Source organism: Hyaena hyaena, unplaced genomic scaffold (genome assembly GCF_003009895.1).
Source record: "Hyaena hyaena isolate Hyena2069 unplaced genomic scaffold, ASM300989v1 scaffold_248, whole genome shotgun sequence".
NCBI classification, from domain to species: domain Eukaryota; kingdom Metazoa; phylum Chordata; class Mammalia; order Carnivora; family Hyaenidae; genus Hyaena; species Hyaena hyaena.
Window position 1 is genome coordinate 420751 of NW_024080881.1, and position 21811 is coordinate 442561.

General features: G+C 60.4%; 1 protein-coding gene across 21 annotated transcripts in view; it reads right to left on the reverse strand.

Moving 5' to 3' along the window:
* Positions 1-21811, reverse strand: part of NRXN2 (neurexin 2) — a 100694-nt gene that overhangs the window by 29148 nt on the left and 49735 nt on the right. For 8 of the 21 annotated variants that reach the window (XM_039244819.1, XM_039244807.1, XM_039244809.1 and 5 more), the window contains 6 exons: positions 17525-17551; positions 15972-16091; positions 15243-15624; positions 14443-14633; positions 12669-12842; positions 12153-12272 (listed from right to left, as the gene is read on the reverse strand). In XM_039244819.1, the coding sequence (XP_039100750.1) occupies positions 12153-12272; positions 12669-12842; positions 14443-14633; positions 15243-15624; positions 15972-16091; positions 17525-17551 (1014 nt within the window). Of the gene's footprint in view, positions 1-6561; positions 6809-12152; positions 12273-12668; positions 12843-14442; positions 14634-15242; positions 15625-15971; positions 16101-17524; positions 17552-21811 lie in introns of those variants that run through there. The other 13 variants (XM_039244806.1, XM_039244802.1, XM_039244816.1 and 10 more) reach the window with 3 other exon arrangements.

Sequence of the window (21811 nt, forward strand, 5' to 3'; positions counted from 1 at the left end):
AGAGAGGGACAGAGAGGGGTGTAGGTGAGAGAAAGTGGGAGAATGGGAGCCAGAGATGAAGGCTCCCTCTCCCTGCCCTCCCCCACCCCACCCTCTCTCCCCTCTCAGTCTCCTCCATCCGGCTGCCGGGGGCGGGTGTGAGGTCCCTAACGATCTCAGCCCCAAAATAAACCCCATTAGTCGCCATGTTCCCTCCTGCGGCTGACTGGGCTCCCTGGGGGGGGTGGGGGGAGGTAGGGGCAGACCGTTGGCTGGGGTGGGGGTTGGGGGCTGGTCACCCAGTTTCCTGGAAGGGAGCCTTGTCTGGGAAGCCTAGAGGACTTCTACTCCCCAGGCCTTCAGAGAAGGAGGAGAACTATCCTGCATTCTTTAGAACATAAATGGAGCAGATGAGATTCATAAAATGCTTAATTAAATAATTAGCCACTAACGACTCCTCTCAAAGCAGTTCCTGGGGGGAGAGGGGTTTAGGGGAGGACTTATCCAGAGAGAAAGGCAGCGGGACCTGGGGGCACGAACCTGAAGTAGGCTGGGAGGAGAGCAGCTCTTCTACCCAGAGCCTTATGGGTAGAAGTCAGGGGGGGATGGAAAGCCCTGGGGTCAGGGAGCTGGGAGCCCAGGAGGCCAGGCCCAAGGGAGACCTGAGGAGGGCCTGGGGCCTTGGACACTTCCGAGGAGCAGACTCTCCTCCGTCAAGATGGCTGCCCACTTGGTCACCCTGAGGCCAGGCCCCTCAAGCACCTTGGGGTCTCTCCCCTTAGGGTCTAGGCGCCCCACTGCAGTTTGGGCAATCGGGCATGAGGGGGCTCTAGCCCAGGAAGCTTCTAGGCCCCTGAGGGCCTTGGAGGGAGGCCCCATCGACACTATCTGCAGGTCCCGGACAGAGCTGGGGAGAGGCAGGAAGGCTGCTGTCTGGCTCCCAGAAAGGCAGTGAGGCCTCCGGAGTGGAGGGGGTGGGGGGGGTACAGGAGCTGTTCTCCAGAGCGCTGGTCATCAGTGCCCTCCATCTCCCCAGATCTGGCCTGAGAGGAGAGATGACCCCCACCCCCAGGGCAGGGCAAGCAGGAGAGAACCACCTCCTGTCTACAAACTGACATCTCGTCACAACGAGTCACAGGGAAGGCACCCTCAGCAGACACAGCTGACAGAGGGAGCTTGGCTCTGCCCCTTCCAGGTCCAGGAATTCTTTATGAGGGGGGGGTGCCCTGGAGGCCCCCAGTGGTGAAGGCTGACCTCTCAGGATGGGGCCCCAGGATTAGAGTGGACGGCTGGCTGGGGGCATGGTACACAGTGAGCCACCCCAGGCAGGTCACTAGTGACAGGGAAGCGGCAAGGCCTGAAGGCCCGGTGCAGGGCAGGCCTCTCAGCCGGCATTGGTCTCTCCATTCCCAACACTGCAGCACTCTGGAAACCCGGCTGTTTCCATGGCAACCATAATACCCAGGGTCCTCCCTTCCCCCTCCACTCACAAGCTGCTAGTCCAAATTTGGGGGGTGGGGAGGGCTAGGGGAACTGAGATTGCCCACCTTCTTCCACACAGCCCCCTCACCCAGGCCTCCCTGACCAGAGGCTGCTGCCTCTCCACCCCATGGGCTTCCAGGGCCCCCCCACCCTGTCAGATGGAGGAGGGTCTCATTGGTCTTGGTCCCTCAGACCTGCCAAACCCCCTTTCTGTGGGGCCTGCCCCCAAACCTCCTGGGTCTAAGGGAAGGGAGCTCCTCGCTTCCCCACCCCAGGGCCCCCCAGACAGCACATCATCACCTTGGAGGGAACCCTGCCCAAACCCAGAACGGGCAGGCCCCGTGCCCCACAGGGCAGCGAGACCTCGGGATCAGAGGCCCGGCCAGCACCCCCCCCACCCACCCCCTGCAGCCCTCGGCCCGGCTCAGCAGACACATCCCACATCCCCGCACCCGCACGCGGGCGCCGACACGCCCAGCCGCACACAAAGACCAGTAGGGAGAGGCAGAGACACCGGCAGGAGACACGCGGCGGCCGGCAAACATGGCGGTAAAAGTGCACAAAGACAGGCCTTGGTGGCAGCGGGGGCAGGACTGGCCGGATGGCCGGCGTCCCGCCCCCAAGGCCAAAGGGCACCCCGCTTCCCAGGCCTCCAGGCCCCAGCCCAGGCCTGCCTTCCCCCGCGGCTCTATTTCCCAGCTGTTCTCACACTGCAGCTGGTTTATTACGAGGGGCGGGCCTGTTAAAGCCTAAGGGCGTTTATTACACTGTGGGGGGATCGGTGGGGAGACGCGGCTCCGCTCGGACTGATGAGGTTGAATGGCTTATTGGACTGGGGCGGCAATAATTACCCTGGGGAGACATTTCTTCCCCCACGGGGTGCTTCCTTCCACCCGGGTAGGTAGGGGAAGGATGATGGCAGGCAGGGGGGTGGGGCTCAGCCAAGTGGCTCCCCAGCTGGACCCTGAGCCCCAGAGGTAACTGCCGCCTACCTGCCCCCCCGCCCCCCTTGCCCCCTGCAAGCTGTCCTGCAAGCCCCTGGTCACCAGACTGCCCAAGAGGGGAAGACATGGAGACAAGGAGCCCAGGACACCGCATCACATCTAGACCCTCTGAAAGGTTCCGGAAAGGACAGGGCCTAAGCCAAGGCCTGGAATGTTAACTCTAGGAGGCTCAGACCCACTGTCTTTGACCTCCCCGTGTAGCTAGTGAGCCACATAGTGCGCCACAGGGCAGGGGGCGCGCATGACTCCAAACCCAGACATGAGATGCCACAGGCCCCAGGGGAGGGCCCACCACCAACAGCCCAGCGCGGGCACCTTCTGTCCACACCCAGCACAGTCGGGACCTCCTGGACCCGGAAATTCACTGACCCAGGAAAACACTAAATGATCAAAAATCTTCCATACAGTCCCACACACCTGCATTCTAGAACACACACACACACACACACACACACACACGCCTATTAATTATGATTAGCTAACCCAGACCCAAACAATAAACTTGTTCCATGAGCAAAACCACCCAGGCAGTGATGCCCCTGTGGTTACAACTGCATGTGCAGACCCTCCGTCTGCCAGTCTCCCCTGCAGCACCAGAAGCCATGACAGAAACCTTCTGGTCGATCTAGAAACATGGGAGGCTAAAACGTCCTGCACACTCCAGAAAGCCATGGTCCATCCCGCCTCTCCTTAAACGGGCCTTCACAGTGCAGTGGGGAGTCTCCACAGGTCCGCAACCCTGAGCTCGGCACTGTGGCCCATTTCTTGGCCACACACCATCCAGTCCCAGACCCGAGTTAACACACCCAGGTTCAGAATCAAAAATAAACGCCAGCCCCTTTTACAAGCTGGAGCAATGAATCTGGAACCTGGAAGCTACTGACTTGGAACTGAGCTGGAATAGACCCTCCCCCACCATCCCTGGCTTCGGAAGAGTAGTAGAAATGAAGAGGGGGGTGGACTGAAAGGCTCTGAAACCAGAATCAGGGTCAAGGACCAGGAGAGTGTCACCCCCTCGGGGCATTTTTAGGATCTAGGTGTACTGGTCCCATCCCCCCACCCCCAGCCCAGAATGGCATCAGGTGCAGGGGTGTCAATGGGTGTCGGGCAGAGATATTATGCAACAGGAGGGGTTGGGGGATGGAAGGTAAATGGAGGAAAGGGTGGAGAGAAGGGGGGAAGGAAGGCAAGGAGAAATAGGGAGAAGCCAAGAGAAAAGGATGTGGGGAAGCAGGTGCAGAAGGAGAGGCTCCCTCACACCGAGGGATGCTGGGGAGATGTTGGGCAGAAAGGAAGGATGTCCCTTGGTCTAGAAAGCTCTCCCAAGCTGGCCTCTTCCTCTAGCCAAACGCAGGGTCCCAAGCGAAGCCTGTCCCTTCCCCTCCTCTCTTGACTAAGGTAAACAGAGGTGGGTATCAGCCAGAGGGCCTCCTCCCTACTTTTCTATCTGCCTTCTGATCCTCTTCCTTCCTCTCACCTGCTTGACCCTCCATGGGCCCCTCCCTTCCCGCTCCCACCACCTTCCAGCTCTGTCATGCGGCGCCCTCCAGGCACTGGGCGGCCATTAGCCCTCTTGGGGCTATTTGTCTCCTCCACACAGCAAGGGGGTGGCCATCTCTGAGGCAACCCCAAGACCAACATTTCCTAGCAGCGCCGCCCCCCCCCACCTCCACGCTCTCTCCTCCATTTTCTCTCCCAGCCTCCCAGCTCCGTGCATCCTGACCCCAGCTCCTCCACTGAGCCTTCCTCGGCCACTCAGCTCCTAGGAAGGCCCCTCCTTCCAATCTGCTAGCCTCTGGGGGGGAGGAGGGCTCCTCGCACATTGCCTTCACCTCTCACCTCTGGCCCTCTGCTCCTCACCACCCACACGCTGTGCACACCCCCCCAACATCCCGGCCTCCCTTTCTGTATCTCGCCACTCTGCATGTCGCCTCAGTGCCCAGAAGAATCATGTCCTATCTGGGCCCCTTTGGGAGTAATCACTGGGCCTCTGGGGAGCCAGAGGGGACAATGAAGAGGAGGGAGGAAGGCACAGAGGGCCCAAGAGCTTGTGGGGAGAAAAGGGGAGTTAAGAGCCAGGGAAGGTGTGGGCTGAGGGAGTGGAGGGAGAGAGAGCTGGGAGCAGAGCACTGGACAGAGAGGACCCCAGCCGGGGCAGAGATAAGAGGGACGCTGGGGAAGAGAGAGGGAGGCAGTAGAGAGGCGGGTGGGAAGGGGCCACTCTTGGGAAGTGGACAAAGACAGAATAGAGGCACGAGAAGAGAGCCGAAGATGAAGTAGGGCAGGGAAGAGTAGAAAACGGGGAGAGCATGGGCAGTGACGTGGGGGCAAAGGGTGAGAAGCAAGGATGGACGGATGTGGGGCCACACCAGGGAGGCAGAGAGGAGCGCAGAAATGGTGGACGGTGAGGGGCACGGATGGGAACTGAGGGGGTGCAGGCATGCCAGATGAGGGAGGGACAAAAGTGGAGTAAAAAAAAAAGAGAGAGAGGTGAGAGATGGCAGAAATGGAAAGTGATGGAAGCACAGAGATGTGAGGTGACAAGGGTACAGAGTGAGAGCTGGTGACGGCACAGGAATGAGGGATGATGGAGTCCAGATAAAAGGTGGGAGACGTCGGGACGCCATGGGAGTTAAGATGGGAGCCGATGGGGGGGACAGAGATGGGGGGAGGTGCAGAAGTGGGAGGGAGAGAGGTACAGAGATGGAGGGGAAGCAGGTCCCCTATGGAAAGGGATGCAGGTGTACAGGGAAGGGACGTGATGTGTGGACTAAAATGGGAAGTGACAGGGTCTCTGGGACGGGAGGTGACAGGTCGGATCTGGACTGAGAAGGAGGGACTGAGGTGGGAAGTGGTGGTGAAGTGTGAGGACGCGGAGGTGATGGAGCGCAGAGGCTGGGCGTTGTGGGGTGCGGTGATGAGAAGCGAGGGGTCACAGAGACCGGGAAGGACAGAGATGGGAGGCGGCAGGTACAGAGTTAGGAAGGAATGGCGCCCAGAGAACCTTGGGGCTGAAGCTATGAAGTGATGAGGGGCCCAGGCGGGATGAAGTGATGGAGGCTGGAAATGGAAGTTGATGAGGTCTGAGAGGGAAGATGAAGTTGGTCTTGAGATGAAAGGTTATGAGGGGCTGAGATAAGAGGTGACAATAAGTGGAAGGTGACAGAGGACTGGCCCAGGTGATGGGCTGACTGGGATCAGAGGGAGGTGAGGGGGAGACTGGGATGAGGGCTGGTGGGGAGCTGGAGCTGGGAGATTATAGGGAGCCTGGGTGGGGAGGGCATGGGGAGCCGGGGATGGGGGAGTGTAAGTTCCAAGCAGTAAGACTGCAGAGGTGAGAGCCGCTGGGGGTCAGAGGTGCAGGTAGTGCAGAGGTGCAAGGGGTTGCAAAGGAGAGATGGATGAGACCTGGAGAAGGCTGAGGCAGTGGAGGGGAGCTGACTGTTTGGGGGGTGATGGAAGGCCGGGGCAAGGGGAGCCAGGGGGGCTGCTGTGAGGACAGAGGTGAAATAGAGACGGACATGGGAGAGGTGGGAGAGGAAGAGATAGGACACATCAGAGGCAGAGATGACAGATGGGGCAGAGGGGAGCAGAGCTGGGGGGACAAAGATGAGAAACTGGGTCCAGAGATGCTGGACAGCAGTGGGGAGGGAGGGGGGGGCAGAGGTGGAGGTGAGCCAGCTGGGGAAATGGTGCGGGGCAGAGGTGGAGGAAGAGGGACCTGGTAGGGAAGAGCTGGACCGGAGGGCAGAGCTGGACGGAGGCTGAAGGCACCGAGATGGGGAGGTGACGGGAGCGGAAACAGGAAGGGGATGACAAACCCGAGACAGGACGAAGGAGGTGAAGGTGAGGCAAGAAATGAGTGATGAAGGCAGAGCTGAGGGCCATGAAGGAGGTGATGGAGAGGCCAGGGTGGGGCCGCGGAGCTGGGAGCCCGGGATGGTAGGTGAGGGAACGCGGGCCCGCAACGCGGAGGGGCCGGGCCTCTGCGCTCACAAGCTGGGGTGCGGCCCGCGAGGCCGGGGCCGCGCGCACCGGAGGCCCGGGGAGGGGTGACGGGGGGGTGGGGGGGACCGGCCACGGCAGCGCCACTTACCGTGCCCGCCGCGGGTGAGGAAGGGCATGCGGTTGATGGCGATGGGCACGGTGCCGTGCTTGCTGTGGAAGTGGTGGACGTGGTGGGTGGTGCTGAGGCTGGAGGAGACCCGGGCCCCCTCGGCCGCCCCCAGCAGTAGCGGCAGCAGCAGTAGCGGTAGCAGAGGTGGCGGCGGCGGCGTCGGGGGCCCGGCCAGGGCGGGGGGGCGGCGCGGGCACCCCCCCGGCCCGCTTCCCCCGGGGGGCATTTCGGCCCGGGGGCGGCCGCCTCACAGCCCCATGGCCGGGGGCGGGGACGCGGGGCTGCGCAGCCCCGCGAAGCCCCCCTCCGGCTCCGAGCCCCGGGAGGGGGGTAGGGGTGAAGAGAAGGAAAACCAGAGCCCAAGCCTCGGTCCGGAGCCAACGAAATCAACTGGATCCCGCCGGGGAATCCGAGGTCCGCGGAGCGGCAACGCCAAGGTCCAGGACGCCTGGGTCCATCTCGAGGAGCTAAGGGTCTGCCCGCATGCCGGCGGGGTCGGAGCGGCGCAGAGGGCCGTCAGAAACCCGGGGGAGCGCCCGGGGGAGGGGGCATGGTGCCGGGTGGAGGAGTAGGGGAGGCGCGGGGGGCAAGCAGGGGTGGGAGAGCGGGGGAAATCCTGCGGAAAAACCGAGCCAGGGGAGGGGGGACTGGAGGGGAGAAGCGGGAGACCGACGGAGCCTAGGGCCGGCCGCGCCGCTGCTGCCGCTGCCGCCCGACGGAGGCAAGCAAATCCGGGTGAGGGGGGAATGAAGGGAGGAGAGGAGGGGAGAGGAGAGGAGGGGAGCAGGGCTGAGCAGAGGAAAGGCGCGAGCCTGCGAGATTCCGGCGGAGAGATGGAGGCAGCGGAGTGTTGCTGCAGAGGCTGAGGGCTGGAAGGGAGAGGGAGGGAGGGAGACAGGGAGGGAGGAAAGGAGAGGAGTGGAGAGGGGAGGGGAGAGGGAGCGCGGGAGGAGGAGGGGGCAGGGCAGAGGGACCCGAGCGGCTCCCGATCTGCGGGCGGCGCTGGGCAGCTCCGCCGCACGGCACCTGGCTAGCCCGCTAGGCGCTCGCCTCTCCTCTGCGCGCGCCCCGCCCCTCCCCCGCGCCCGGGCGCGCGCTCGCCTCCCGCCCGCTCCAGAGAAGGGGCCCTGCTGAATAATTGAACAGGACTGAGGCTAGCAAGAGAGGCAGCGCTCTTCCTCCTCCTTCCCTTCCCCCGCACCTGGACGAACCCCAATAGTGCTCTCTGGTCCAGCGCGCAGAGATGTGGCCACGGCCACCTCTGCACGCACTCCTCGGAACACACGTGCACTCTAGGATGTGGACGGGTATGGAGACACCCACGTACCCATACAGGCACCAGGGAGCGCGCAGGCACACACAGGCTCAGACACATATATGCATACATGTGCTCACAGACACTGGCACACAGACTCACACTCAGCATGGGGGAGGGGCAGGAGGTGTACACATGCACAGAGGCACACATGCCGCACACATACATGTTTGGCCGCAAGCAATGAACAGCCAACACACACACAGACACCTCCTCCCAGCTCACCCTCCAGAAACAATGACCCAGAGCCTCACAGGTACTCAAGAGTAAGACACGTCACACACGGACGGTCTTCTCACTACCTTCCCAAAGGGTGCTCCTCTACCCCCTGCACACCCTTGCTGGACTCCTGGAATCCTTCCCCTCCACTCCCCCACCCCTCCCCGAACCTCAACCTCTCCCTCCACGGAGTTTTCAGGACACCTGTCCACTGAGTGTCCCACTTAGGACAAAAACCCTTCATGGGTCACTTATGTTCCACTGCAGAAGCCACTTCTACTAGGCGCCCCTCCACTGGGATCTGCCTTCTCCCCACCCCGCCCCTGGCAGAGTTTTGGGGACCTCTGGGAAACACCTGTCATAGCCCAAGAGGTAAGTGCAGAGAGACTCCCTTCCCTTCATCTGGATGTGACCTCTGCACCCACATCAATCTGGGTCCAGTGGGACGATGGTCTCCTAGGACCAAGGGGGAGGAGGGGTGGTAAGCCAGAGGGTAGAGAAAGAGGAAAAGGGAGAGAGGTGGAGATGGACCTGGAAGGAGCCAAAGAAACAGTGTAGTAGCAGAGTGAGGAGCGGTGGTGAAGAAAGGGCAAAAGGAAAGGGGAGGTGATGTGAGAAAGGGGACAGAGAATGGGGGTGCACAGGCAGGAGAGGGCTGGCTCCTGCTTGCTGATTCTGAATTCCATTTTGGAGCAAAAACCGGCACCGTGAGCCGTACAGGTGCTGCGCGCAACTCCTTACTGCAGTCAGCACCCAGGACAGCTCCCCTGTTGCCACAGCCACCTCCCGACCTTGTGAGGTGACAGGGCTTCATTTGGCCCCTGGCCCTTCTGAAACGAAGAAAGAGGTCTTCAGAAGAAAAGGCTTGCAGGTGGAACATGGCTCCATGAGGGAAGAGAGATTGCAGCCTGCAAAGCGGGGCCGGAGCCCCCTGAAACCTTGTCCTCTGCCCTCTCCATCCCATCCGTGCGCCCCAGGCTCTGGAATAGAGACTGACACAGCTCTGAACAGGCAGAAAATTTAAGGTCCCTGAGGGAAGGAGGGAGGAGCCAGTGGCGGTGAGAGGAGAGGAAGGGAAACCGCCTCGAGGCCAATCAATATCAGTGAGTGGGAAGTGGAGAGAGTTGGAGGGGGTGACGTTGGGGAGCGAGGGGGGAGACGGAGGGTAAAAGAGAAGAGAGAGAGGTGTGCAAGAGATCAATAGAGCCTGCGGAGCAAGTGGAGAGATGAGAAGCAGAGGGTAGACACGGGGAAGAACTGACCGCCTGGGAGAGGTGGGTTCTAGAAGAGAGAACCCTGAGCAGGCCTGATAGGAGCGCCTGGGTCCCAAACCCCCACCCTGGGGTCTCAGCCGCATGTCAAGCAGTGTCCCTCTTTCTAGCTTCCCTTCCTCTCCCATTTCATATTCTGTTCTTCATTCTCTCTCCCATTTTCCTCTCTCTCATGGCAGAGATGGGTTCTCTCCTCTGATCTCTCCTGCCTTCCAGAGCAGACTACTGAGCCTTAAAGGGACACAGAGGGCCTGCACACCCCATGTTACAGAGGAGAAACTGAGGCCACAAGCTGGGAAAGGCTGTCCTGAAGGTCAGACCTCTTCCCACCCCAGTCTCTCCCCCACCAGACAATGCCAACCCTCTGAGGACACCTTGGCCATTCCCACCCTCTTCCCTCTCTTCCAGCTCTGGGGCTTCACACACCAGGAGCAGAGTGAACTGAACAGGCCTCTCAGCCAGGTTCCTGCTTGACCTTGTGCTACGGCTGGGCCCCAAGAAGACCAGTCATAAAGAGACAGCATAAACAAGAAACAGAGCTGAACGTGGAGAATTAGGAGGCATAACCCCAAGAGAAGAGGGAATTATGGTTTGGGAAGGAACGGACAGCCCCCAGCCCCAGGTTCGCGCTCTGCCCTTCAGGGGCAGAGATCTTAGAAGGTCCCCCAGGGCTGGGATTTGGAGAAGCAGCAGGAACCCACCAGCTGCGAGGTTGCACCCACCTTGTCTTGACCTCCAGGGTTCTGCTCGGGGGGACCAGACACCGACCAGTGCTCGGGGGGATGGTGATTCTTCCCAAAACACACCCTGCTCCCCAGCCCGGATTCTCCCTGCCTCCCACCTTCCGGGAACCTGAAGAAGCTGTCCCAGCCTCTCTTCCCAGTCTCGTGAAAAGATGACATGACTCCCAAAATCCCCAACAATCTCTATGCCCACTTCCAGAAGCCTCCCATGTATGCCAGGGTAGTCGCGGCAGTGGGCAGCAGTGTTTCTTGACCTTGATCCTTTGCACCCCGGGCAAGACATGCCCACTGTTAGCACCACCGTCACCCAGGACTAAAGGAGCAGTGGGAGGTGATGGAGTCAGGAGCTTCCAGGTTCCAGCTGCACGCTAACCCCCCAGCACCCGAGACTTTAGGGCACGGAAGGGGCCTCGGTTTCCCCATCTGTTAAATAGGACAGTCGGTCTCCAGCCCACTGGCCTTCACTGAGAAATAAATTACAAGGGCTTTGTAAGCTACCAAACCCTAAACAACCATGGGGATTGCTACTATTAAGCAGCAAAGTCACCACCATCTCCAGATCTCTGGGTACAGTGAGTGAGCTGGATAGAAAGAGGCCCCACCCTATCTTTATTCTCCGGGAGCCAGGGCTCCAGTGCCCCTGAGCTGGCTGTCATCTGGGGGCTTTGGGAGGAACCGAGAGCAGCAGGTCAGATGAGGAAAACCCTGAAGACAGGATGGGAACAGGACGTGGAGATCCTCAAGCTTGGGCTCTGCCTGAGAGCCCTCCCCCGCCAGCAGTGCTGAGGAAGGTGGGCTGAACATACTTCCCACAGAGAAGGCAAAACCAAGATCTGTCCAAGAGCCCAGTCCCTGGAACTGGTAGGTGGATCCCATAAGAGACTCAGGACTTGTGCCCGGATGACTACGGCTCCAAGATGTGGCAGGGAGGCAAAGGCACCGACCCCAGGCCTTAACCCAGATCTACCATTAACTACCCCCCTGCCCCAGAAATCCACTGACCCCTCCAGGCCTCGGTTTCCATGTTTGCAAAATGAAGAAGCCCAGTCCTGAGTGGTGTGTGTGTGTGTGTGTGTGTGTGTGTGTGTGTGTGTGTGTCTTTTCCCAGGCAGCTGACTAGTCACATCCCTGGTCTCTCAGCAGGGTTACCCTGACTGAGAACCACCCAGGTGATGCCTGAGAAGGCTGCCCTCTCCCCCACCCCTGCCCAAAGCCCAATCGTCCAAGGAAACTCGGCAGTGCCCCTCTCTGCAGGCTGCCTCTCCCCACCTCCTGCTCCAGCCCCCTCCCCTCTACGGAGCCCTAACCCACAACTGGCCATCAAGCATGGCCACTGACAGTGCCCCTCTCTAGGGAGGGGCCTCAAACAATATGCAAGTTGGCAGGCAGGCAGATGCCCAGACAGGGAGGAGAAGAATGAGGCAAGGGCACTAAGGAGTGTCCTTGTGGCCCCAAGGGACCACCTGCAGCTGAGATTCTTGGGAGGAGGGTCGGGAATGGTATGACCGCTGTCTAGGGAAGCCAGCTGTCCAGCGTCCTGGCCTCCTGTGACCCTCCTGAGCCTGCCCCCTTGGGAGTGGGCCGACTCTGGGCAAGAAATGAGAGACCTCCACTGTGCTCTCCAGAGGGCATCAGAGGAAAGCGGTGGCGTCGACGCCTGCCCCTTGTCCTGAGCAATAGCATGTAGATAAAACCTGTAAGACCACCGCCAAAATCTCACAAGATGTCAACAGAGGCTGACTCCTTTGGTTATAGGTGAAGGGGGCAGGGTCCAGCCAGCTCCGAGCAAGGGGAGGAAGCCGTCGATCAATGGATTTCCCCAGAGACTCTGGCAGCGGCAAGCCCACCTGGGTCCCCCAAAAAAGACTTGGAGGGTGGATGGCACCCAGCAGCGCCGCCTCCCTCCTCGTACTTTCATGACAAGAAGGGATAAGGAAGCAAGCAGCATGGCTCTCAGAGACCCTCTCTCCTCCCTGGCAGTCCCTGTGGCTGGGAAGGGGCCACATCTTCCTGGGAACTCACGGTCATTGCAGATAGGGCCTCCGTAGGAAGTCATGGTGCAGTCACAGGTGAAGCCATCCCACTGCTGTAGGCAGACGCCCTGGTTGGCACAGGACTCTTCGGTGCAGGTGGTGCTGGGGCCTGAAAGAGGCAGGAGGAAGGAACACCCCCCACTCAGCCAAGCCCCTCCCTCCCCAGGAGGCGTGGAAGCTTCAGAGCCCGGTGAGAGGCCCCGCGCTCAGTCCTCTGCCAGTACCAAAGGGCCAGATACCGACAAGGGTGTGGTGGGGGGTGACCGTGGGTGGGGAGGGGTGCTCAGGGACCACTAGGCTAGGCTTTGAGCTGCGATAAGGGGCCAGGGTGAGAGGCAACAGGCAGGGCGAGTGACCCTTCTCTCCCGGCACCCCTGCCCCAGGGCTGTGGGGACAGGCTCCCTCGAGGCCTGAGAATCAAGGCCACTTTGTTGTCCCCGCAGACCCCTGCGGCCGGCCCTCCTGCAGCCTGCGGTCACACCTGACTCCTGCACCCTCCACTCACCATCACAGCCCCTCTCCACCTGCCCGATGCGGTGCAGGGCATCAGCGATGAGGTCTGGGAGGCGTCCGTTGAGGTCCACCGAGGCCAGGCAGCCCTGAAAGCCATCCCGGGAGGCCACCAGCTTGGGCAGGTTGCTGAACATATTCTTGCTCAGACCGCCAATGTACAACTCCCCTGCAAAGGGAGGGGGGTCAAAACCTGCATCCTGGCCCCCATTCCCCTCCCAGGGTACCAGCACCTGCTTGTTAGGTCGTCCCAGACTCGGGCTTCCATACAGAAACCCCACGACACCCCCCTTCCTTCCTTCTCCACCCTGCCATCTGTCTGCTCCCCCTCCCCCCCAGAAGCCCAGATGCCCAGGGTGGGGTGAGTGGGGGGGAGCAGCTGGGAGAACGAGCTCCAGGCTCTCTCCCACAAGCTGATTCCAGTTCCGGCCTGTAATCAGGGCCTTTCAGAGACGTGAGGGCCTATCCACGACGACGACGCCCCCACCCCCACCCCCACCCCTCTCCCTGTTCCCTGAGCTCCCTTAGGCCTCTCCCCAGTGCTCTAGCCCAGCTTTGGGGACTCTGGGTGATGCCAGGAAGTTCTCCTTGGGGACACCTGATCCCACACATCACTGCCTGGCCACATCGCGCCCAATTCCCTGGAAGGCTTGGCCGGCCCAAGGCACAGCTTCAGCAAGACACGGTCTTGGTCACTGGCTCAATGCAACACAAGACTAACCCAGGCCACCCTTGGGTTTGCCAGCGCTGCGGATTATCTGTGACACGTCGCCCCCTTCTGGAAGCCGGGAGAATCAGCAGCACTAAGCCACAAGATCGTGCTGGCACCTGACCAGGCTTCTAGCTCCCACTCGGCCTCCACCTCACGTGGTGACCTCAGGCAGGCCTCCTAGCCTCCCATTTTTTCCCATGCCCCCCTCCCCGAGACGGGGGTGAATTCACTGGTCTCTGAGGACCCTCCCCGAGCCCAGACGGTCTGAGTCACACCAACGACACAGGGGCCTCCATGGGGCTGAGGGCTGCTGGGAGCAGGTGAAGGAGGTTGCTCATTTTGCCCCCAATGTTCCGGGGCCTTGTCTTCACTCCTGTCCCACTGCCTTGACTCTAGGTTCCTCCTTCCCTGCTCACCCAAGCACCCCTTCTGGGGACGGCCAGTGACCACTTCAATAGCTACCTACGAGACCCTGGGGAATGTGTGACCCTGGGGTGACACTGAGCCTACCAGGGAAGCCTGGGTCCAAAAGGGTCCCCAGACACAGCCTAGTCAATGCCCAATGTATACGATGGGCAGCATGCAGGGACCCCGCCACTGTTAACCCCTCCTCCCCTCACCAACTGTCCCCTGCCACCCACTTGGGGGATCCATCCGCTAGGACACTCCCCCATTCTCTTTCCAGCCCTCAGCCAAGGTAGGCTTCTCAATCTTGGGCGTCCGAGAGGTCTTCTGAAGCCCTGGACTGCCTACCCCTCGCTCTAGAGCGAGGCCATCAAGCTCCCCAGGAGACACATCCCATGGCCGGGATTTCAGTGTTGAGGGCAGCCTCACGGGAGAGCTGAACAGAACTTTGACAGGAAAATGTCAGGCTCGACACAGAAGAGAATGGGAAAGAGATGGAAACCATGGGCGGGAGGGCAGAAGGAGAATCGGGAGTAAAAGAGCACGCCAGCCGGGGGCGGGGGCGTTGGGGGGGGAGCGGGGAGGTATCTTGCTGGGGCCAAGGGGGCATCTGGGTTAGGGCCAGGCCTTCTCCACAGGCCCCGGGCCCCACCTTTGAGATCGAGGTTTCGGGCACCATTGGAGTGCTGCGTGACCGTCCGGGAGTCAATCTTGAGCGTGTGCACGTTGCCCGGGTCCCTGGACACCACCACGTTGTGCCACTGGTTGTCATTGACTGGTTTGTCCGAGTTCCCCTTCATCAAGGACGGGCCATTCCCCAGGTCAAACACATAGTGGATGTACCTGCCCCGCGGTAGGGAGGAGACACTAGATCAAGGGGGGGGGGCAACACTGGGAAGGCAGGGTAAGGAGGAGCTACGGCTTACAGGGGTCCTGGGTGCCGCAGAAGGAGGGGATAGAGAGAGGGGGCCCCACGGTGGAGGGACCCAGCCCAGAACAAGAGGACTCCGCTGTGAGGTCCCATCATGGGGAGAACGTGGGGACGGAGGGCCACAGAGGAGCCGGCGCCTGTGACAGGCTGCGATGAGGAACTGGTTGGGGGAGAGGTTCGTGGGGACAGCAGGGTGCCCTGGGGGCAGGGCACAGCTGCTCTAGGCTGGGCTCCCCTCCGGCAAGAAAGGCCATAGGGACAGGGCCCTGCCTCCTGCCTGCAGACAGGACCTGCCTGAGCCAGGAGAGTAAACGGCAAGGACACTGGCAAGGAAGGAACTGGGGAATCACCGGGTTGGAAAAAGGGGGTGCCGCTTTTCCGTCTTGGCGGGTGGCAGGGGACCTGAATCTTGAGCGGCGGTCTGAGGGGACTGGATAGCTCAGCCAGTGGCGGGGCCATATCTCGGTCAGCAGGGGCAGGGGACCCCTTCCCTGCCAGCGGTGCAGTGCCCGGCACCTCACCCCTTGACCAGCTCGATGACAATGAAGTCATTGCCGTTGCCCGAGTTGAACAGGAGAAGCCCGTCGGGAGCCGTGGTCTTGAACTGGAAGAAGAGGTGCATAGAAGCATAGGCTTGGAGCGTGGCGAGCGCCAGGTAGCTGCTGCGGCTCTTGAAGGTGACGGGATCGGCCACGATGGCCCGCAGGCCGAAGCGGGCGTTGAGCTCGCAGTAGGTGATATCGCCGTCCTTGCACTGGTCCATGTAGGGCTGGCCGTTGAACACCAGCCCGCTCAGGTGCCCGATGAAGTTGGAGGGCACCACAGAGATGAAACGCCGCTCTGTCATGATGCCCGTCTCGATGTTGTGGAATTCTAGCCGCGTGTGGGCCCCCGCCATCTGTCCTGCTCAGGACCAGAGACAGAGATGAGGGGGGGCAGGCTGGGGGACAGCCGGGCCTGGGGTTCCAGGAGCCTCCCCTCCGCACAAGGGCCACACAAGAGAGACACCAGCAGGCACCCTCGGTGGGGGTGCTGGCCGCCATGCGCCTCACTGGCCCGGGGCTGCCAGGCACGCGGGACAGTGGGGTCCAGGGCCCTGTAACAGACCACCCCTCAGGGAGAAATGGCAGCAGGGGCTTTGCCAGAATGCCACCCAAGAAAGGGAAGCCCAGACGGTTGTCACCGAGAAGAGCAGGGCCATCTGCAGGTGGCTGGAGATGTGGCCACCTCCCTGGTCTCGGCGCACTTACCCTCCACGGTGACATTGTCCACAGACAGCTGCAGGCTCTTGCCGCGCCGCACCACCCTCACCGTGTGCCACTCGTTGTCGTTGAGCTTGTGTCCCGCAAAGAGCGTCTCGGGGCCTTTACCTGCGGCACCAAGGGGGGAGTGAACACAGCATCCCCGCGCTCAGTTGTGGCTCCAGGTCCCAGCCCAGGTGCACAGAGTCTCACCCCCACACACGCAGGGACACATGCTCACCCCGTTCTCACACCCAGTCAGAAATCCGGACAACACCCGCTGCCACTTGGCGCAACTTCCAAGGCTGTCTCTGGAACGGAATTTGATGCCAATGGGGCCTCTGAGAGTTGTGCCCTGAGGCCCTGTGCAGAGACACCCATACCTACAACCAACGTTCTCTTCCTGAGTCTTCTAAGGAGCGTCCGTGTCAGTGTGTGTAGCCAGCAGTAAAATTCTCAGCATCGAGCAGAGGCCTAGAATTCTCAAACTCCCAGAGCATCCCACATCCCACGTGCGAGTGTGCTGGTAGTGACACCCTCACACACTCAGCCCCCGCCCCCGTCTACAGAGGGACCCGGTGTGACCTCTCTGTACCCACCACTGGTTAACTCCACAGCCCCAGAAACGCAACCACGCACACGGCACAACCGACCTGGCCAGAGAGGGGGATGCTTCTTAGGAATTGTGACCATTTGTTCAAGACCAGGATTCTCAGATTTCAAGTCTAAAACAAAACCTATTTTTCTTCAGAAGGACGCTAAACTTTGCTGTACTCCCAAGGCTCCTGCCAGCGGGGGCCGGGGCCCAACACGCATGCGCACACAGGTATCTCTCACACACACACAGCTGAGCACACACAACCCCCTCTGCCCACGTCTCCCATGCTCTGGTGCATACATCAGGGTTCAGTTGGCAGAAACACTCTCTCGGAGACGGAGCACTGAGCCCAGCACACTGGGATGCTCAGAAATGCCCCCAACTGCTCTCCTTCTCACCCCCCAGTCAAGAGACTCATTGTCCCTTCTTTAATGCACCCTAATGTGACAAGCTCGGCCCCCGCCCGATGCTGGAGCTGTGGAGGGCTGAACCTTGAACCCCTGACTCTGCTCCCCACCCTGCTCTTTCCTGCGTGCCTCCCCCTCCCCCTTGTGGCCACCTCTGGAGATGCAGTGGAATATCCCAGCTCCTCTCTCAGCTTCTTCTGGCCGGCCATAGGGTGGTGGGCCCTCCCCCTGCAGGTGCACCCAAGTCTAGGCCCCACCCTCCCGAGGACTGGAGACGATTAAGACTCCCTGGCTTCCTTTTCTCAGACCCAGTGAGCATGCTGACCCAGGGCCCTCCACCAGCGCCTCCTGGTTCACCTCCGTTTGGCCTGTTCTGCCCTCCACAGCCACATCACCCCCACGCACCCTCATGCCTGCTCCCCTCCCCCCACCCACTGCCCAACCCCCACACAAGCCAGTGAGGAAGGTTCTCTTCCCCCCACTACCCCTCCCCAGATCCCAGTGTCCAGCATCCCAGGCCCCTGGGGGCTCGGCAGAAGAAGAGGGAAGCCACTTACTGGGTGCGCAGCCGACGCGCAGGCAGTCTGGGGGGGCCATGGGGCGGGCAGAGGGGGAGGGGAGACAAAAAGGCAGAACAAGTTTTTTTTTTTTTTTTACATCCTTCACAGGGAGGGGTGTCTGCGGGCGGGGGTTCCCCCCCGGGACCACTTTCTGGGGACCACGCGTGCCCAGGTGCCCTCTGCCCTTCCTCGGTTAGACCCCTGTCCCACCTGCCCTCAAGAGGGCTCCAACCCTCCCCAGGGCTGGGAGGCAGGGCAATCAGGTGGCGGAAAGAGGGCTTGCGTCTCCCTTCTTAGAGGGGCCCAGGCCTCTCGTGTCTGAGGGAGATGGGCACCTTGGGAATCCCAGTCGTACAGGGGATCTCTGTGGGGCTGAGGGCTTGACCAACCCCACATCTCCACATCTCTTGGAGGGAGATGGGTAGGGAGGGCCAGATCCCCTGCATCCCCTGCTCTGGGACGACTCCCTGCTCAGAGCCCAAGTCGTGACACATCACTCCCCAAGCCAGCCTGGGCTCTGAGCCAAACGGAGGGGTCTGCCCCAGGGTTCCCTTCCCGTGGCCATACACCTCCCAGAGTCCCAGGGGGCCAGCACCGCCCCTACAGGAACCTTCCTTCTACCCTTCCTGACTTGGAGGATGCCAGGCTGCCACTGGGGAACAGAGTGATCCTTCACCCTGAAGAGGAACTAGAATCGATCTGTTTTCTTACGGAGGGGCCAAGGCCTCACAGATGGGGATACTGAGGCCCCCAAAGTAGAATTTCAGAGGACACTCAGCCAAGTCAGGGGTGAGCAGGCACCACAGGCAGTCTTCCACCTCAGTCCCAGAATGGATATGCTATGACCCCAGGGTCAGGGGGCCTCGCATAGTCAGAAAGCACACTGTCTACACAGAACTGTAGCCCGGGGCCCCAGAGCCTTGGGCCAGCCCTCTGATGGGACACATGCCCCACAACGTGTTAGGTGGCCAGCCTTGCAAAGGGAACAGAGCACTAGGGTCCTATGAAGTTGGGGCTTGGGGTCCTTGGGACACCTGCACCAGGCCACCGGGTCCAGATGGCCTGGGGATGCACAAAGTCCTGCACCCAGAAGGCAGATGGGCTGGGTCCTAATCTCATCGTGTAGCTGTGGGCAAATCTCTTTTCTCTGAGTTTCAACTTTTCGCCTTGTGGGCCGAGAGCAAGAGAGGTGGTCAGTGGGCTGGCCCCGTGTCTCGCGGGCAATATCCTGGCATCCCACGGCTCCTCCCTGGTTGCACCCCTACTCTCAGGACACAAAGGCAGTTGGGGGCATCTGGCATCCCTTGGGCCCCTCAAGGTTCCTGCAGTGGCGGTAAACAGACTCCCCTGTGGCTCTGGGGGTATGGGCCCCTCGGGCAGTACGGCTGAGCTCCACACGCGTCGTCAACCGCGGCAGAAGAGTGGGGGGAGCATCCAGGACCCTGAGCCACAGCCTGGCACCAAAGGAGGGAAGAAGCAGCAGAGGAAGGCAACGGAGCAGGTTCAAGGGGAAGTCAGAAGGTACAGTGAGAGGAAGGAGGTCAAGAGGGCACACGGAGAAAAGAGGAAGGAAGGGGGAGCAGAGGGAAGAAGAAGCCAGACCGGGGTGGGGGGGGGGAGGGAGGGGAGAATGTCAGGGTGAGAGAGTGGGAGGGTGCCAGGCATGGAGTCAGGTCACGGGGGCTCTCTTTGGGCCAGCAGAGTCTTCACCAATGAAGGGTCCAAAAAAGAAAAAAGGGGCTGGAAGGACAGGCCAGTCCCCTGCTGGGAAAAGTTCAGTTCTTCCCTTCCCTAGCAGGGGGGCACCAGGAATGGGAGCGTCCATCTGTCCAGAGAAGAGGTGTCAGCTCCAAGTCCCCCACCCCCACCCGGTGCAGAGACTCCACCCTCAGCAGCCCTGCTGCAGTGGGGTTTGAGGAGAGCCGACACCCTGTGAGGATGGGCACCCCAGCAGGAGGCAAGCAGAAAGTGGGAGCGATTGGGAGCGCCAACCTTCGTGCACACACCCACCCAGAACCCAGCTCAGACAGCATTAGCTAGTGACCTGCGCAGGGAAAGAACAGGAGTGACAGCTCTGTGCACACTCACCAAAGTCCTGGCTGAACACAGAGACCAGGATGGCAGTATGAGTGTGTAGGGAAACAGGTGGGGAAAGGTCACCTGCGTGTTAAGGAACCCAGGGTAAAGAACCCAGGCTTCCCATCCCATACCCCCACCTGATTCCCTGCCCCACCCAGGCCCCACGGACTGGAGATGGTGGGTGTGAGTCTCCCACTGCAAGGAGCCTCAGGAGCCCAAGGGCCAGAGAGGCTCATCTCAGAAGTGACATTGCAGCGTGACAGTATGCAGTTCTTGTTCAGAGCAGTTTCCCCAGCTGCCCGGTCTGTGGAAGGTGCTTGAGAACTACTGAGAGCCTTAGGTGGGAACAAAACACCCTTCCATGGCCTCAGGGATTGACAGGCCTTGAAACAAAACATGTATTCAGCCTGGCTTACATGAACGAGAGGGGCTTACTCTGTATGGCCTGAGAGGCAAGACTCAGTCCACAAGCGGGAATTGCAGAAGGGGCGCTTGACACTAAGAAAGAATGACCCAATGATTAGAATGGCCATAAGAGAGGGGGGGCTCCTGACATGAATGGCAACTGAGAAGAGATGGAAGAACTAACATGTAATTCACATACAGTGCAGGGGTGGAGATGGCCAGAGGAAGTAACTTTTAAGGGTTCCTCTAGCTTGGAGATTTGTCAGTTACAGTAGGCCCTTCATATTAGCCTGACAACTGGGGCTGCAGGAGCACGTCTGGTGGAGGGCAACTCCAGGGAGGGTGACAAGGGATAGGCCAGGCTGGGCAATGGCCCAAGAGGCCATACCAAGGGCAAAAGGACCAGGAACACAGGTCACACTGAAACAGGGTGAAGAATCCCAGGGACTCTAACATTCTCTGGGAACAGAAATCAACCGCCATGATCAGGGGCCACAGACAGCACACCTTAAGGGACCTGCTTTGCCTGGTGGAAGCCGAGGACAGGACAGGAGACACAATCCAGTTTCTCTAGAGTCCCCTGCCTTTGTCGGCCTTTTCTGGCCTGGCAAATACCTCCCTCCTTAGGCTGGCACGGAGTGCCTCCTCCCTGCTGTCCCACTAAGTGGCCACTGGCAGCCTTGGTTTCCTCTTTAGGAACCAGCACCACGTCTGTGTCATTCCACTGAGCATCTGACGGGTTGCACAGATGCCTGCGTTACGTCTGCCTTTCCTCCCTGCAGGATGAGACTTTGACACCAGAGACCAAGCCTTGTGAGGCTTCTCTCTGCTCCCCAGGAGTGAGTCCAGCCCAGGATCAGAGCCTTGGTGGCGTTCCCCGCCTGTGAGGCCCCACAGGCCCTGGTGGCAAGCAAGGTGGAGAAGCAGGCGCCAGAGCGGGTCATGCAGTGTGGAAGCAAGGCCCCAGGCCTGGTTCCAAGCTTGGGTCTCTGCTCCCATAAGATTTTCTTTAAAGAAGGCTGGGCGAGTCTCTACCTGTGTGTCTGGCGTCTATATAATGTCTTCACCCCCGTTATTCCATCGGAGCCTGAAAACCACCACTGAATGTAAACAGAGCGAGGATCCTTAGCCTCGTTCTACAGATAAAACGGGAGGCTCAGCAGAGGGAAATGACTTACCCAGCAGTCAAAGAGACCAGGCCCGAAACCCAGATCTCCTGGCCCCAGGCCCGGTGCTTTTCCCATCAGAGCCTGAGGCTGAATGGCTGAGTGCAGATCACACGGCAGCCACATGCCTCTCTGCACACGCATCACTCAGAACTGCAGACAGATGCATCTGCACCAAGCATTTGGTCACGGCTTGTCATGGGCCATATTAGCGATGGCATCTCTCTGCGTGGGACCCAGCGTAGCCAGGGATGAGAGGCAGTGAAAGGTGAGAGCCACTGGCATCTTGAGGGCCACCCAGTTCTCTGACCTCTAAGGACGTATGAGGCACAGACAGAAAAGTACGCCAATGGGAAGGAGAGGGTAGATCCTAAGGGCGAAAGGTCCTGAGGATCCACCAGAGAACATGTTCCTGGCCAAGGACACCGCCTCGTGTCTAACAAAAAGGAACCCAAGTTTCCTCCCCAAGCACCTAAGATAGTCCAAGTAAGGAAGAGGCATCTGCCTTCTCTGCAGATAGAAGGCCAGAGATTTTCCCTGTAGGATCGCTACCAAGCACACAGAGACATGTGCTTACTGCACAGAGGACACACCTCCCAGGCAAAGGAATGGCTCACACTGGGTCTGAGTACAC